Source organism: Eulemur rufifrons, chromosome 7 (assembly GCF_041146395.1).
Source record: "Eulemur rufifrons isolate Redbay chromosome 7, OSU_ERuf_1, whole genome shotgun sequence".
In the NCBI taxonomy this organism is placed as follows: domain Eukaryota; kingdom Metazoa; phylum Chordata; class Mammalia; order Primates; family Lemuridae; genus Eulemur; species Eulemur rufifrons.
The window spans coordinates 241,332,762-241,350,258 of record NC_090989.1 but is presented as its reverse complement, the minus strand read 5'-3'; the positions used below and the strand labels follow the sequence as shown (position 1 = coordinate 241,350,258).

The 17,497-nt window shown below is 34.7% G+C and overlaps 1 protein-coding gene across 4 annotated transcripts in view; it reads right to left on the bottom strand.

Moving 5' to 3' along the window:
- Positions 1 to 17,497, bottom strand: part of FOCAD (focadhesin) — a 267,132-nt gene that overhangs the window by 124,096 nt on the left and 125,539 nt on the right. For all 4 annotated transcript variants that reach the window (XM_069474243.1, XM_069474246.1, XM_069474245.1 and 1 more), the window contains 2 exons: positions 17,255 to 17,385; positions 14,938 to 15,064 (listed from right to left, as the gene is read on the bottom strand). In XM_069474243.1, the coding sequence (XP_069330344.1) occupies positions 14,938 to 15,064; positions 17,255 to 17,385 (258 nt within the window). The remainder of the gene's footprint in view (positions 1 to 14,937; positions 15,065 to 17,254; positions 17,386 to 17,497) is intronic.

Genomic DNA, 17,497 nt, shown 5'->3' with positions numbered 1-17,497 from the left:
TTTAAAATATCTATATATAAAATATACATGTACAGAAAAGCGTATGAAATTATATATGGCAAATTATTATCAGAGTTATCTCTGGATAGTGACATCATGGGCAATGTTTTTTGTTTGTAATTCTGCTAATCCACATTTTCTGATTTTTGAGCAACACGTGCTATGTAATAAAAATACTTTAAATATGCATAGTCTAAAACGTACAAACTGATTGAGAGAATAGGACAAAAATGTGAAATCAGAACTTCTCTGGACAACTTAAAATATCTCATAAACAAGCAGGTATCGAAGTCTTCTAATAAGTAGGCCCTCTGTTAAGGGCTAGGGCAAGAGATGATTAAAAGGGATTATGCCCCCCAGGTAGCTCATATGAACACAAACACAGAAATGAACATTTACAGAAAGTTACGATGCTCAAATGTAGAAGGATGCCATGAGGCAAAGAGAAGGACACAAACCTAAGGGGTAAGAAAATTTCCCAAAAAAGAAACAAATCAGTCAATAAACTCTCCACATTAACTTCATTATTAAATTAACAACTAGAAAATATCAGCCCTTTATATTATTGTATCTCTGACACCTAACAACGCCCTATGCACATTAGGCATAAATTTAAGTTGAAGGAATAAACATTAACAAATAAATACAAACACAAACCGTCAGTTGGCTAGCGAACATCTGGGCTGTTTCTACTGTTGGGCTATTATGAATAATGCCGCTATGAATATTTGTGTACAGGTTTTTGTGTGGACATACATTTTCATTCCTCTGGTGTATATCCTTAGGAATGGGCTTTCTGGGTCATATAGTATTATAACTGTATGTTTAACTTCTCAAGGAACTGGGGCATCACCCAGATAATCCAGGGTAATCGCCTTGTCTTAAAATCCTTAATTGAATCACATCTTGAAAGCCTCCTTTGCCATACAGGGTAACATTTACAAGTTCCTGAGATTAGGACCTGGATATATTTGGGGACCATTATTCGGTCTAGAATGATGAAAACATTCTCGGGTTTAATTGTGGTGATCAATGCACAACTTTGTGAATATACTATAAAACACTCAATCGTACATTTTACTTGTACAGTAAACTTTATAATATGCAAATTATATCTCATTAAAACTGGGTTATTTCTAAAGACACTGTTGTCAGAAAAAAGTTATTACATAGCTCAAAAATAGGTAAGTAATTTGTGAATAGTTATGTTTAAGTAAAACATAAAGGAATAAAGGAATTACATAAAGTCAAGGTTAACAGTGCTACAGATAAATCTTACAACTATCAGTATGGCTAATAAAGTGATGAAAATATGTATGTGTATACACACGTTAAATTCATTTAACTAATAGGCATAAGCTGCCAGGATTGCAATATTCTAACACAGAGATGGTGCTGCAACCAGTCTTTACTGTGGAACTCCCCACTCTTCCTTCAGGATACCTGGCTACTGTAGATGACACATGATCCTTTGATGCAAGTGCTGGTAAAGAAACCACCAATCCATATGTTAAACATTAGTAAAGCTTAATTAACTCTCTTTTTAAGATTAAAGATATATAAGAAATATTCTAATATTTTCTCCCCATACCCCATGGGCAGGCTTACACACAAACCACTTTAGAGACTACTGCCCTTGACAATGATCCCAAACTTCACTAACATCAAAGTCATTGGGGAACTCATTAAAAAACAGAACATCAAGGCTTCATCTCTAGAGATTCTGATTCAGTAGCCTAAAATACCCACAAACTTTTGAAGACCCTACTCTACACACTGGAAGTCATTGCCGTTCATTTTTCTATTAAGTTCATAACATGGACAGAGTAGCTGAGCCAAACCAGTAAAATAGAAGGAAATACATTCTGATTGAAGTTACAAGGGTAACATAAATGAAACAGGGTCAATGACATCATTTTGTTTGACCTGCAATTCTACCATTTCAGATCAAAGTCATATGACCTTGTCAATTGTTTAAGCAAGTAAATTGCTCAAATGACAATTTACATAAGTAGAGGCAGTGTGCCATGGCTCTGAAGCAAAAAGAATGGGCCCCCAGAGAATATCTTACTCATTACTGCTGAATTTAGAATGTAAGGCATAATACATTCCACCATGCTATTGTGAGAAGAAGTAAGCCCAGCTTTTAATAAAGCTCGAAAAAACAGAAAACAAGGCTTATATGGTATGAAGTCATCTAAATCACAAAAGATAATTAATGTATACTCAAAACACGAAAAAGGCTTTAGAATGACATCCAAGTAATAGTACAGTCCACAAACTCTAAGAAATCCTTTTCTGTTCAACTATAAAGTCTCTCAAACTTAAAAATAAACAACTTTTAAAAGAAAATGCATGTACTACTTTCTTTAAATACTATTTCTGGGTTTACATGCATGCCAGTGAGGCACTGGGAGAAATTATGCACCTATGAAATGACCTACCAAAGTCTTAACTGTCTTAATTCCAATATCTCTTAAGCAAGTTAGTTTCCATTCACTAACAACTGCAATATATGTGATTTTATTCATCTAATCAAGGGTCAAGTCTAACCTGGAATCACTAGTGTTTCTAGAAATGAATCTCTTGGTGATATTTTATCCTAGGCAAGGAAAAGGTGACATACTCCTTTCCTATGGACATGTTTGTTTATACAGCACATAAATGAGTTTAAACACCAAAGATAATGACACAATTTTTTATAAAAGTTTAATTCTAGGTGACTTGAGAGTATATACTGAATAAAATGTTTTTTAAAATAGACATATTAATTTCTTGGAAGGTACCAAAATAATGCTTTCAATCAGACCTCAAAATCCAAAACCCTTTCAAAACATTAATGTCATTTAGTCTACAGCCCTCCTTCAATGATTCCCTCTCTATACTCCATGTCCCCATTTACCCCCCAAACAAAAACCTACCCCTTGTATAAGCTTAAACCAATATGTTTTATTCACTGGAATGGTAGAATGGCACACAATTAGCATCATTTTAGTCATGTCATTATTTCCAGCTCAGTGGCATTTATTCAGATGAGCACAATTTGCAACCACTGAGCCCAGCTCCTCTGATGTTAACTGGCATCATTAAAACCCTCCTAATGTCCAATTCGTTTGATCTTTTAAAGAATGCCCTCGGTTTGTGACTGAGAGCCGGAAACTCACGGCTGGACATGTTCACTCACAGACTACTCACATCAGCTAATAATCCTCAGGGACCATGATTCTGATTTAAAGGAGAAAACTTTTCATACAAAAATCTTTTAAACACAAAATAAGCAAAAGAAAAAGCATTAAAATAAAGCACAGGGGTAGAGGGAGATCCTAAATGTAGTAACTTCAAAAGTGAAGACGGCAAATTTTTCAGAGTATATCATCTTAGAAGATAATAACAAGAAGTCTAGGAATGGTAAAGGGGATTGAAGGATACAAGCAAAAACAGGAGGTGATAAAATTTTAAGACCTCAATTTTAAATTTTCTTATCATGAGTTTTGACATAGCACTCAACTTTCCATGACCTCCAAATGCTTTTTTTAAAAAAATAAAACAATCAATCACAAAATAGTAGGAAGCTATTATAAATTCTTTTCTATTTAAAAAAAAACCAAAACCTTATTTTGTTTCCCCACACATTTCACACATGGCTTGTGTGTACTGAATGGCATTCCATTATACAAACATAACAGTTAAAATTTTATTTCAAAAATGAAAAACCGTATTTAAAAATCTACTTGCAGCGTGACAAAGTAAATGTTAATAAAAGGTAAGTTCCTGCTGTCCTTTTAAAGTTAAAAATAAGGCCAAACTACAACTTTTTGACTGCACAGAGTCATTGTGTAGTATATAAAAAGCTCAGCATGGAAATAGACTCAACAAATGTACAAAAAGAGTTTCCATGCCTAGGAAGAACTGAAGGCATCAAAAAACATGCTCTAACTACAAATAACAGAGCTCAGTTCAAAAAGACCAGCAAATTCATTCTCTAATGCACAGCAAATTAAACTTAATCAACTCCTCTGCAAGGTTAGACAGGCAATTCACCTTTAAAAGTCCCCACAAACAAAACCTAAAAACAACAAAAGAGGTTCCAGAGTGTAATAAATACTGAATCCACAGTAGGCGACAGAAGCCTTACTGTACATAGCTGAGAGAACCTGCCATCAGACAATAGATCACATTTCCATATTAAATTATATTTATCACGCTAAAAAAATGCTTAAACAAAATGCAGGATTTCTATTGGCCATTTTTATAACACACTAACTCCCTAAAACCTTCCAAACCTGCTGCGTTCCATTGAAAATAGCTCCCACCCCATGGTGCTCTGAAGGGGTCCCTAGACAAAGGGTTCGGATGATGGGAGAGGGCAGGGACAACTATCTTCCACCATGATTTCAGAAAGTAAATAAATAAAAAGGGATAGAATAGCCAAAACATAACCTTGGCACAGGGTATTTCCGGGGAAATCACTGCTGTGACAAATGGCCTGAAATGAACTCTTCCAGCGGTCAAGAATCCCCAGGAAAGGCCACCCTGTCCCCATATCTATTGCTCAATCGTACAATACTAGGCTTTGAAAATATAACACCCTCTTGGAGCTGGGCAAGATGAAAGAGCTTTTCTTCATGATCCTGCAACGCCTATTAATTTTTGCTACAACAGACTCACAGCTGATTAAGAAAACACAGGGCTCGCACTGCCTCACGTTCCCATCTCAAGACTCTGAGAAAATGTTAAAAGTAAATGAGCCCTCTTTTTCAGAAGAATGTATTGATTTTCATTTCTGCACACAACCATAAGCTGTTTCTTCTCAAACACTGAGCAATTTGTTTAGACTGGAAGTTCTTTTCCTCCTTGAAACATCAGTAAGCAATGTTACTTGATTCCCATGCAGTTACAGAATTCTCTTTCAGAAATACCCATGACACACTCACTGCCACTCAGAGCACAGGTTGAGAAATCAATCAATGGTTGAAGGAGCAAAACTTAAAACACTTCCCAAAATACACTCATACTTTTATCACAATTAGTAAAGCAACATGATAGAGTGGGAAAAGCAAAAGAATTATAGTCAAACAAAAGGGCATCCAAATCTCCATGTTACCACTTACTTCATGCTAATTTGGATGTATTACTTAAACTCATCAGTAAATCAACTACAAGATTATTATAAGCTTTGGATATATTGATATAATGAACATCAAATGCCAACTATGGTAACTGGAATGAAAAAAAAAGTAGCTTTTAGAATTTTTTATGGAAGTAAAATAACATAATGCAAAAAGACCAGATCGTAATTGTACAATTTGATGAAATCTGACAAATGTACACACATAATCATCACCCCAATCAAGATAGAGATCAAGGAAATATAATGTGAGTCACATGTACACTTTTAAGTTTCTAGTAATCACATCAAAAAAAACCTAAAAAGACATGAAATTATTTTGGATATATTTTATTTGATCCAAATATAGGTTACACAACACACAATATATATTTTTTAAACAAGATGAAAAAGATGGCACCTATTAAGACAAGGGCTGGCAATCTACCGGGGTAGATGAGGAAATCATTTTGAATGGCAAATCAACAATACCCTAGAAAAAGTCAGAAAGACACAACTGGCCAGGGAAGCACTTCTTTCTTGGCAACTCACCTATGTGACAGAATATGAGCTATTATATTCTTATTAATTGATATTTACATCATTTACATCTTAGTTTTGAGTAAGAATGAAGGTAATAACTAATAACCCAGGAGTATCTGCATTATTGGGGGAGAATAGAAGACAAGTGTATATGTCAGTGGGAATGTAAAACAGTAAAACAGCTGCTTTGGAAAACAGTCTGACGGTTCCTCAAATGGTTAAACAGAGTTACATATGATCCAGCAATTCCACTCGTAGATATATACCCAAGAAAAATGAAACATATGCCTACAGAAAAGCATGTACATGAATGCTCATCACACCATTATTTATAATAAACAAAAAAATGGACACAACGCAAATGTTCATCAATTAATGAATGGATAAAAAAAAATTTGCTATAGCCATACCATGCAATATTACTCAACCATAAAAAGAAATTTACTATTGACACATACTACAACATGAATGAATCTTGAAAACATTTTGCTAATTGAAAAGCCAATCACAAAAGGCCATATATTATATGACTCCATTTATATCAAATACCCAAGACAGGCAACTCTATAAAGACAGAAAATAGATTAATGGTTCCCTAGGGCTGGTAGGCATGGGAGGATTGGGACGTGATGCTTAAGAGGTGTAAGTTTCTTTCTGAGATAATGAAAAGGTTCTAAAATTGATCACAGTGATGTTTTTACAACTCTCAGTATTCTAAAGGCCATTGAATTATGCACTATAGATGGGTGAATAGTATAATAATGTGAACTATATCTCAATACCACAGTTTACATAAAGAGAGAAAGAAGAAAGGTAGAGGCGAGCCACTGAGCCTCTCTGCTCTAGTCCCAGATCTTCTCTCCCTCTGCGCCCCCCCCTCCGCCCCCGAGGTTGCTGCCTGAGGTCTGAAGTATTCCGTTGATGTGTCTTATATCTCTCCTCTGAACTATTTCTGAATTTTAAATATAGCTAATGTACTCAACACAATGTTCTCCCTATTAGACTGTGAGCTCCTAGAAGGCTGGAAATGTCTCATAAACTTTTTTTTTTTTTTTTTTGAGACAGAGTCTCGCTTTGTTGCCCGGGCTACAGTGAGTGCCGTGGCGTCAGCCTAGCTCACAGCAACCTCAAACTCCTGGGCTTAAGCGATCCTACTGCCTCAGCCTCCTGGGTAGCTGGGACTACAGGCATGTGCCACCATGCCCGGCTAATTTTTTCTATATATATTTTAGTTGGCCAGATAATTTCTTTCTATTTTTAGTAGAGACGGGGTCTCGCTGTTGGTCAGGCTGATCTCGAACTTCTGACCTTGAGCAATCCACCCGCCTCGGCCTCCCAGAGTGCTAGGATTACAGGCGTGAGCCACCACGCCCGGCCTTCATAAACTTTTATATCCAGAGAGATTTGCACAGCCAGGCTCAAGTTTTCAATATTTTTATTTTAAGCTTAACACTTTGTTCATTCTACCTGAGGAATCTTTGCCTCCTGTTTGCTGTTGCAGTGGACAAGGTTTGAAGGGGAAGCTGTGCTCTCCTCACCATCTCTGCTTGCCAGAGAATCAATAAACGACAACTGGGTAGAACACTTCTGAAAGGCCACCAACCCTTCTATTTGAACATCCGGAACAAGCAACAACCTTTATCAGATTATGATACAAACAAGATCCTTTGTATACTTACAAATATCAACCTACCTACCTGTAAGGGAAAAACAATGACAATCTTCTTTTTTTAAAAAAAAGTGTCAATTTAAGTAAGATTTCTAGTTGAGGAGTTTCAAAAACATCTTTTAAAAGCACTCATAATAACAATACACAAATGATTTAAAAACAAAACTAATCAAGAACATATTTAACTTTTTACAACTTTTACTTAAATGTTTATAATGGATAAATTCTCTCTCTCTCTCTCTCTCACACACACACACACACACACACACACACACCCTCTTGTATTCATCATTCTCCAAAGCCCAAAAGCAAAACCTACATAGGGCCAATTCACTGTAAGGAAAAAACATTCAGTTGAGACCTTTCCTTTAGGATAGTTTGTAATGTTTGGACAAAAGGGATTCTGGGCTCCCAGTAACAAGCAGAATGGTTATAACAGGAGGAAATGATGCCCTGGAATCAATCATTGTAGTGATGACACAATTGAACTATTCTCTATGGTAACAAATAATACTGCCAGAAACTTGGATACAAATGGCTACATTCCACTCCTCATGTTCAGGTAAACATGGAAATTTGCTAATAAGATCATAAAAATATATTTAAAATTCCAAAGCATCTAGTCTAAGAAAATAATCCAAAAGAAAGAAAAAACTTTACTTTGACAATTATAAAGATAGAAAAATGGGAAAATCTAATCAATGATAAATTTAATTACAAAATTTTTCACTCAATGGAAAGTAATTAAACTATTAAAATATGTAGAAACATCAAAAATCTTTTTAGCAAAATGTAAAATAAATACAGAAGATGAAAACTTCATAAAATATATATGTGTAAAAAAATACAATGAGAAGGGATATGGAAAAATGAAAATGGTTTTATAAGAGGCTGATGAAGGATACTACTTTTCTATTATACAAAGTAAGTGATGCTATAAAAACCTAACATACTTATAAGTGAGATAAAAACACTTCAACACATCTTTAAAATATAATATGCAACATATAATCAGACTAAATATTAACTAAAAATTAATATATTTTAGCTCAAAATATCTTTTTCATTAGGATCTTTAAGCAGAGCATAAATAATGTAAAATGTAATGCATTAACTAATCACAAAAGAAATGGAGAAAGGTAGGAAAAATCCAAATATCATGTTATTATTCTCAAATAAAAACAACATGACATGGTCAACTAAACACAAACACAACTAGCAACAATACACAGCAACAGTAAGTGAACTATATCTCAATAAAGCTGTGTTTAAAAAAAACAAAACAAAACAATGATTAAGACATAGGCATTGAATTCAGACAGATCTGTGTTTAAATCTTGGCTCTAGGGAGGGCATGGTGGCTCATGCCTATAATCCTAGCACTCAGGGAGGCCAAGGCAGGAGGATCACTTGAGGTCAGGAGTCCAAGACCAGCCTCAGCAAGAGCAAGATCCTGTTTCTACTAAAAATAGAGAGAAATTAGCTGGGCAACTAAAATAGAAAAAAAAAATTAGCCAGGCACAGTGGCACATGCCTGTGGTCCCAGCTACCTGGGAGGCTGAGGCAGGAGGATTGCTTGAGCCCAGGAGTTTTAGGCTGCTGTGAGCTAGGCTGATGCCATGGCACTCGAGCCCGGGCAACAGAGCGAGACTCTGTCTCAAAATATCAATCAATCAATCAATCAATCCTGGCTCTACTACATTTTAGCTATATGACCCTGGGCAATTATTCAACTTCTGTCAACCTCTCAGAAGAAAACAGTACCTACCACATAAGGCTTTTTTATTATAATATTTAAATGAGGTAATAAATAATAATAATTATAGTTTAAGTATATAGTGTTAACTATATAGAAATCATTCAGTAAATCAATAGATACTTACTACTATTACAAATATTATTAAAACATCTCTAACAGTTTTCCAGCTGAAAGCATTCAGCTAATTTCATATAAAAACAAAGAAAAGATAATATGTGTGTTCATCTTATCTTTCTATGGTTTGATATACCCTCTGTAGTGAAAGACCCACGAATCAAGACCATGCTTTCCCAGTATCCCTTACTTAGAAGCATCAGGACAGAATTATTTTACTTATCATGACTATAGGAAGGAAAGGTACCTTGGCTAACCAGGGAAGTTAAAAACAATAAGGAAGAGAATATTCAAAGGTTCTGAATAGCTGTTTCTCCAAAAAGGTAATCTAAGTAGCCAAAAATAACAAGAAAAAGACGCTCAATATCATTAGTCATCATGAAAATGCAAATAAAAACCACATGAGATACCACTTCACACTCACTAGGATAGCTATAGTTTAAAAATAAAAAACATATAATATTTAATAACAAGTATTGGTGAGGATGTGGAGAAATTAGAACCTTCGTACACTGCCAGAGCCGATGTAAAATGGCACAGCCGCTTTAGAGAAGAGGCTGGTGGTTCCTCAAACGGTTTAACATGGAGTTAACATACGACCTGTCAATCCCAGTCCTAGGAATATACCTCCAAAAATGAAAATCTATGTCCACACAAAAACTTGTCTGCAATGTTCACAGCAGCATTATTCATAATAGACAAAATAGAAACAATCCAAATGTCCATTCATTATTTCAAATAAAATTTATTATTTACATGTGACGTTTACAACATGATGTATGGGATACAAATAGACATTAAAATGGTTACTATAGTGAAGAAAATTAACATGTTTATCATATCACATAGGTACATTTTTGCGATAAGAACAGCTAAAATCTAATTTAACAAAAATCTTTAATACAATTTTATTAACTGTGGTCCTCATGTTTTATACTAGATCTATAAACTTATTCATCCTACATATATGCTATTTTATATCCTTTGTCCTATGTCTCCCCATTTCCTCTTCCCTTCCCCTGCCCATGGTAACCAATGTTTTATTCTCTATTTCTATGTAGTTGAGCTCTGTTTTTATTTTTAGATTCCACATATAAATGAGATCATGCAATATTTTTCATTCTGTGTCTGGTTTATTTCATTTAGCATAATGTCCTCTATTGTCATTCACCTTGTCCCAAATGGCAGGATCTCCTTTTTTAAGGGTAAATAATATTCACTTTTAAGCCTAAATAATACACACACACACACACACACACACACACTTTCTTTATGCATTTATCCATCAACAGCAAATGTCTACCAGTTGATGAGTGAATAAAATGTGGTATAGCCATACAGAATATTACTCAGCCATAAAAAGAAGTGAAGTACTGACGCATGCTATGACACGGATGAATGCTGAAAACATGTTAAGTGAAAGACAAGCTAGTCACAAAAGATACCATATCATAGGATTCTGTTTATATGAAATGTCTAGAATAGCTAAATCCATAGAGACAGAAAGTAGATTAAGTGGTTGCCTAGGGCCAGGGGGAATGTGGAATATGGGAGACTGGGGGGTGACAGCTAAAGGGTATAGAGTTTGGGAGTGAGATAATGAAAATGTTCTAAAATTGATTGTGGCGATGGCTGCACAACTCTATGAATATACTTAAAAACACTGGACCATACACATTAAGTGGATGAATTGCAATGTATGTGAATTATATCTCAATAAAATTGCATTTAAAAAAAGACAGAGAATATTGCTTCTCAGAGCCATTCCTCTATATTAAGTCAAAAAGAAGTAAGAAAATCAAAGCAAATGGGAGTGGGGTGGGGCAAAAAGTGATGAGATGAAAATGCTGGATAGAAAAGATAAGGAAAAGAAAATGCAGGAATATTAATTATTTTCCTTTGAAAATGACAAACTCTTAGGCTAAAGATAAATAAAACTACTTCTTTCAACATCCACATTTTTCAAACGAAGGAAGCCTGGAAGCAACAAAAGAACATTAATCTTGGAGAGTCTTAGGTCCACTTTTGCAAGCCATGTGACCTTTTGAAACCAGAGCACTTTGTTTCTTCACTAAAAAATGAAGTCTTCATTATAAAATGAAGTTTTACAACCCCTATATCACAAAATGTCCATATTCGCACTAGGTATCCAAGAAATATTGGCTGTAATTTTTTAAAAGTAGTTTCAGCCCTAAAAAAAATTTGTGAAGTCCCAAATCAATGTATCAATAGCGTTAAGGAAAGGATAAATTTTTCTTTTCCAATTCCAAACTGTCAAACTATATTCTCATCTTTAAGGTCAGCCATGATTCCTAGAACCTTCTCTGTTTTTTGTTTAGTAAAGCAGCACCAACTAAATCCATATGGGAAACACAATCTTTACCTTGACAGAGTTGGCATCATCCTTTTCATCTTTCATTGGTAGCCAGGATAAATGATTAAGCAACGATAATTGTAGCTTAATCTGACCCAAGCAAGGACAAATGTATTTCATGATTATGACTTTGAAAACCAAAGAGTTCACTGTCCACCTTAAGGGAAAAAAGCACTACTTATTAAACAAAGGCAAAGTTGAGAAAGCCCTGCAAAATCCAATTTTGGATGGTTTTCCAACTGAGGTATTGTCATAAAGATAGGGTTACTCGATTAATTCTTTTACCCTTATTAATTTGTTTTATTTCATTTATTTAGGCTGTCTTTCTCTACTCCTGATATTTGTTAGTCAATGATTTAAAGACTAATGAATAGACAAATCACTACATCAAATGCCACTGGATTTGGATTTGGAAATGGATTTGTAACTATGCTGAATATTTTCCTTCTTGAAACCTTGGCTACATCATGCTTCACACATGATGTCAATTAGAAGACAGAATAAATGGCTCACAGAACACAAGCTGACTTCTGAGGATAGCACACTGCCCCACCAAAAAAAAAAAAAACCAAGAAAAAAAAAAAAAAAGATTAGCCCAAAATTATTATAGTAAATGTGGCCTGACAAGAGCTGCTGATTTGAGTATATTTTACAATTTTAACACACACATCACAGGTCATAATAGCATCAGCTTCACAAATAATGAACACATGTAAACAAAGCTTGGAAAGCCTTAAACAAAACAGAAGGATGTATTACTACCATCAAGGCTCAAAAGGAAATAGATCATTTCTCCCCTTTTAGATGAACATAAAGTTATTCATTACCAAACATTAAAAAAGAATATTTTTATTACCAAAATTAACAGTAACACAGTTTCAACAAATTCCAAAACTCAGGATATTTACAATATCTATAAAGAAAATATGATAGATAACACTTATTCACCTCTAGTAGACACCAGTAATTTACCTCCTAGACAAAAAGACAAATGGAAAATAAGCAATAAGAACATAAGCAACCTTTCTAACAAAATGAAGTTAACTGATTAGTGATACTGCGTTATTATTTATTAATGCCCAACTGGTTATAGAAAGGATTTAAGGTGGCTGGCTGCCATTGTTGGAAAGACAATTTATTGAATTCTTATTTCATTTGTAACATATCAGTTGAAGTTTCTTAAAAGTGAGTTTTGATAAAACTATTACAAGGATTTGGATTTCATAATGTTAAAAGAGAAGGGGGCAGGAGGAAAAACACAATGGAAAAGAGAAATGCCTTTAATCAAGCAAAGAAAGTAGTATTGTGGTATCCAAATAAGAAATAGGCTTTATTAAATACCTGCACAGATGACTCAATTCCTCTAGAGGACAAAAGAATGTGAGAAACAAGGAAGTACAGTATAGTAGTAGGCTCAAGTTTATCTTTGTGGGCAGTGGTTTGGATTGGGGGAATGGATTTGGGGCTAAGTATTCAAGAATCCCAAATCGTCTCCTTTAAGCATACAAAGAAGAAGCAGTACCTTCAGTAGTGAAGGAATGGGATATTATTTGGAGAAGAAATCAAGTCACTCTCATATATTATGAGCGTTTCAGGGGAAAGATCAAAGAATTATTTAGAAACTCCTTCAGGCACTGAATATATCCAATTTGGTACCAATCTGTCAAAAGAAAGTTCGATATTTAGAGAGCATCTACGTGGGCAGATACTATGCTAGGTCTTTTTTGTGTGTAATTTCATTTTATCCTCATTTGAATAACCAGAGGATCAGAAAGCTTAGTCAAAGGACACACAGCTAATAACTGCTATCAAGTACAGTTCCACAAGTGCCTAAAAACAAAGATGTTTTCTACCACATCAGGCAGCATTTTTCCTATTTTCAGTACCAATCACAGTTAATGATGATGTCTTAGCAAAACGGAATGAGAAAAGTCAGTGCCAAACTCAGGGCATTTCTTAGGAGTTAATAAGCATTGATTGACTGACTAGAGAGCCTTACAGTAACAGCAGAGGATGGGTGAAAAAAACAATGGATTATAGAAATAGTAAGACTAAATTACTATTATTAAAGGAAAAAAGTTAATTTCAGAAATGAGTTGATGTCTGGGAAAAATAATGAAAAGGAAATACTGCAAAATGCTAACAGTGGTCACCTTTTGTAGAAAAAGTATAGACTTCTTTCATTTCTCAAAGCTTCTATTAAAAACAAGGTTTAGAATTATTCATTTTGAAAGAAATATAATCCTTGAAGTGACACTTCCCAGTCTCCGCTGACTGACAGAAGCAATAAAAAACATTTTTTTTTATGTCTTTGGTTATGTGTGGTATTTCCCTGCTGTAACAGTCCTCTGCCATTAAATTCTAATAACCTTTCTAACTATTGGGCACGTATTTGGATAGCACTGTCTTTAGCACACATCTGTTTCTGAACAGTGATGATGTTCACTGACTGCTGAAATAAGTGTTCACCCAAAGACCATACGTTTCTCATATCCAGATCCTGAGTAAATATCTTCCCTCTCTCTGAGGTCTATTTTTGTCATCTGTAAAACGGTGTTCATCCCTGTATTGCAGTTACTGAGGAACGTACATGAAAGTGTTGAAATCAGGGACATGAGCATATATACACTCAATATGGTCATTACTTGTATTATTATATCATTTATATTGATTATCATCATCAACCATATTTAGCCATAACCTTAAAAGAATTCTATGTAATATTATTCACCAAAAAACTACAATTGTATACGTATGTTCACTGGGTTAAAAACTTTGCTTAGATCAATGAATAACTTTTGGTGTAATTACCACATTTCTCTAAAACAGTAAAGATTCTTTCTGCTGTGTTATAATTCTGGGAATAGTCAAAAGTTCAGAAAATAATTTACATGTTCAGTTCTCACGTTGACCCATCCTACTCAATCTAATCACTAGGAAGAAGATCCTTTATCAATCTTTAAGCCAACAGTAATTTTTTGCTGGCTATGTAACTGCCACTGGGCTATGCCAATTTCTTCACTTCACCTGATTCTAAGACTCTCTAATCACAAAATTAAGAAGTAAATATATTCAGGAGTTCTCCTATAAGCATAACATTCCCTTTTATCATAACAAAAATAAATGAGAACAAGGAAAAACCTAAAATCTGGTTTTCTTTAACCTCTAGAGCATGTCTACATGACTAGATGGTTCAAGACCTTCTAGAAAGAATCTGTAAAGTAGGTCTTGCTTTACTCTTCCAAACAAAACTCTCTGGAAATGATTATTCAGACTTTCAGTTACTTGAATCTAATCTCACCTCGTTGTAGACACTCTGCCTTGTAAAATATTTTCTTCAAAATTATCCAAAACAATTAAAAAATGCCTACCTCAGCTTGGCAGAGTGCATGAAGACCTTGTAATACCAAAGCTGCGGGAGTAGCTTGATCTGGCTTGGTGCATTCATTCAACACCTGGGAAATAGCTGCCAACATATCTGCACCATGCTGATATGGCCTATAAGAAATAATAGTTTAAAAACAAAATTAAAGCCAAGGAGCAATTACCACTCCTAGGTCTTTTGCTTGAACAAAGAGTATCAATGTTTTTCTTCACCTTTTTGCCCACTAAATGTTGACCCTCAAATACTAATGCCATATGTTTTTCTTCCAAAATTTGCATCGTCATCATTTCTGCTATAACTTGATGTTCATTTTTATGTAGAAGTATTATCCAAAAGAGAAGGCACTTTTTAACATATTTCATTCACCTTCAATCACAAATCCTATGGTCTGAATTGAGAAAAACTCAAGTCTATAATAATGGTGAAAAGAACTGACATACCTTATTATCAGTAAAGATAGAGCTACTCCTGCCTGGTAGTTGCTCTGGTATCTATACTGACTATGAAAGCAGGGATTTGAGATCAGATGATTCATGGTAGTGGTGATACTAACCAAGGTGGTTACAACTGTCACAATAATGATGATGATAAAAATAATAAAAATACAAATTATAAAGCAATGATCTCCTATCCTCTGCCAGGCACTGTACCAGATACATTCATTCATCCTCCTCCCCCCTCCTTTTCTCTCTAATCCGCGTATATTGTGCTGTCCCCAGAATACCTTTAACTTCATAGTTATGCAGATCTAGTCCCTAAATTTCTTGTTACTCCTCAATGATATAATACTTTTCTCGAACAAAATGTCAACTGATGAAACTGCACAAAGGGAAATAATTTTTCAAAACTGGAAACATTTGACAGATCTTGAGGTAGTAACTGAAAGGAGCACCGAATAACTTACCAATATACTCTGATCTGGTCTGGTATTCAGCCTCTTCTGAGCCTCAGCTTTAAGTACATCAAATCAGAATGTCAGCTAATAACCTTTCGTCTCTGAGATTTTCCATACCAATACTTTGATAAAATCTAACTCTCAGGTCTTGGGTTACATATATACACATGTAACCGTGTGTGTGTGTGTGTGTGTGTGTGTGTGTCTGTGTAATTTATAGACTGAGGTCATTTTTGTGTTGTTGAAAGGCAGAAGCTTAGAAAAAGAGGCAGAACTGCTGAGGCTTAGTTTCCTGTACATTTTGATCCAAGATTTTACTTGAAACAGGAATTATCCATGTTATCAGCATCTGGGCCAACCCACTGCACGACTTAGTAAGTACCATTCACACTGTTGCCACTGGCAGAAGCGAGAACAACGCTCTCAGGAACTCTACAGTGCAGCGGCCTGATCAACACATGAAACTGCAGGATTACAACTATTTCAAATGCATCTAATCTATTTCCTCTGTGAACATTTTTACCTTACCCCATTCAAGAAAAAAATTTCTGAGGAGGTAGAGCTTTGCTTGTGTTATTTCAGTCTTGTCACCTCTAGCCCATTTATTAATCCATAATTTGGAGTCAACTCTCTAATATCTTCATGTTCTCCTAAAAGCTTAGAGCATACATGAAAACTTATTATCATTTCCTTACTTGATATAATTCCTAATGATTCCAGATGATTCAGGGACTAGATCTGCATAACTATGAAGTTAAAGGTATTCTGGGGACAGCACAATATACGCGGATTAGAGAGAAAAGGAGGGCGGAGGAGGATGAGTGAATGTATCTGGTACAGTGCCTGGCAGAGGATAGGAGATCATTGCTTTATAATTTGTATTTTTATTATTTTTATCATCATCATTATTGTGACAGTTGTAACCACCTTGGTTAGTATCACCACTACCATGAATCATCTGAAATCATCTGGAATCACTACTACCAAGAATCACAAATAAGGCCTTCTCTACTAAAACTACTTATAAGAATCAGACATAACATAGAAAGAATATAAGAAAGAACAATTTATGACTACAGTACACTGCTTAGTTTTTAGGGATTAATATACAGAAAAATAGAAAACATAACATCATGTAATGTAATGCAATATTAAATTATTATCCAGAAAAGGATATAAATATCATACAAACCTAGATATAAGACCAAATCTGAAATGAAAAGACATACTGGCATCTTAAAGTTATTGTCAAAAATTTTTAAATGTTATAATCGGAAAACTTGAGTTGAAAAATAATTTAGTCTTATTCAAGTATCCTCTCCCAATCTTTCTTTGCTTCTTGCTTGCAATTAAAAAATTAACTACAAAATAATATAGCATAATACACATTTCTGCAAGTACATCTTACCTTTGCTTACATATATCTCTGATGGATGCTGCTTTAGCAATCAGTTTCTCCCATTGGACCTCCTTGCCCACAGAGAGAGAAGGCACATCAGACATGGCCATGAAACGCTGCAGTTCAGGATAGACACGATCCTAAAAAGGCAATTTTACAAAAAAAGGTAATTTCCCAACTTGAGTTGAATAACCATTATCTCCTTTTATGCAGCATTTTCACCTCCAAATCCTCCATTTGCATTGCAAATTA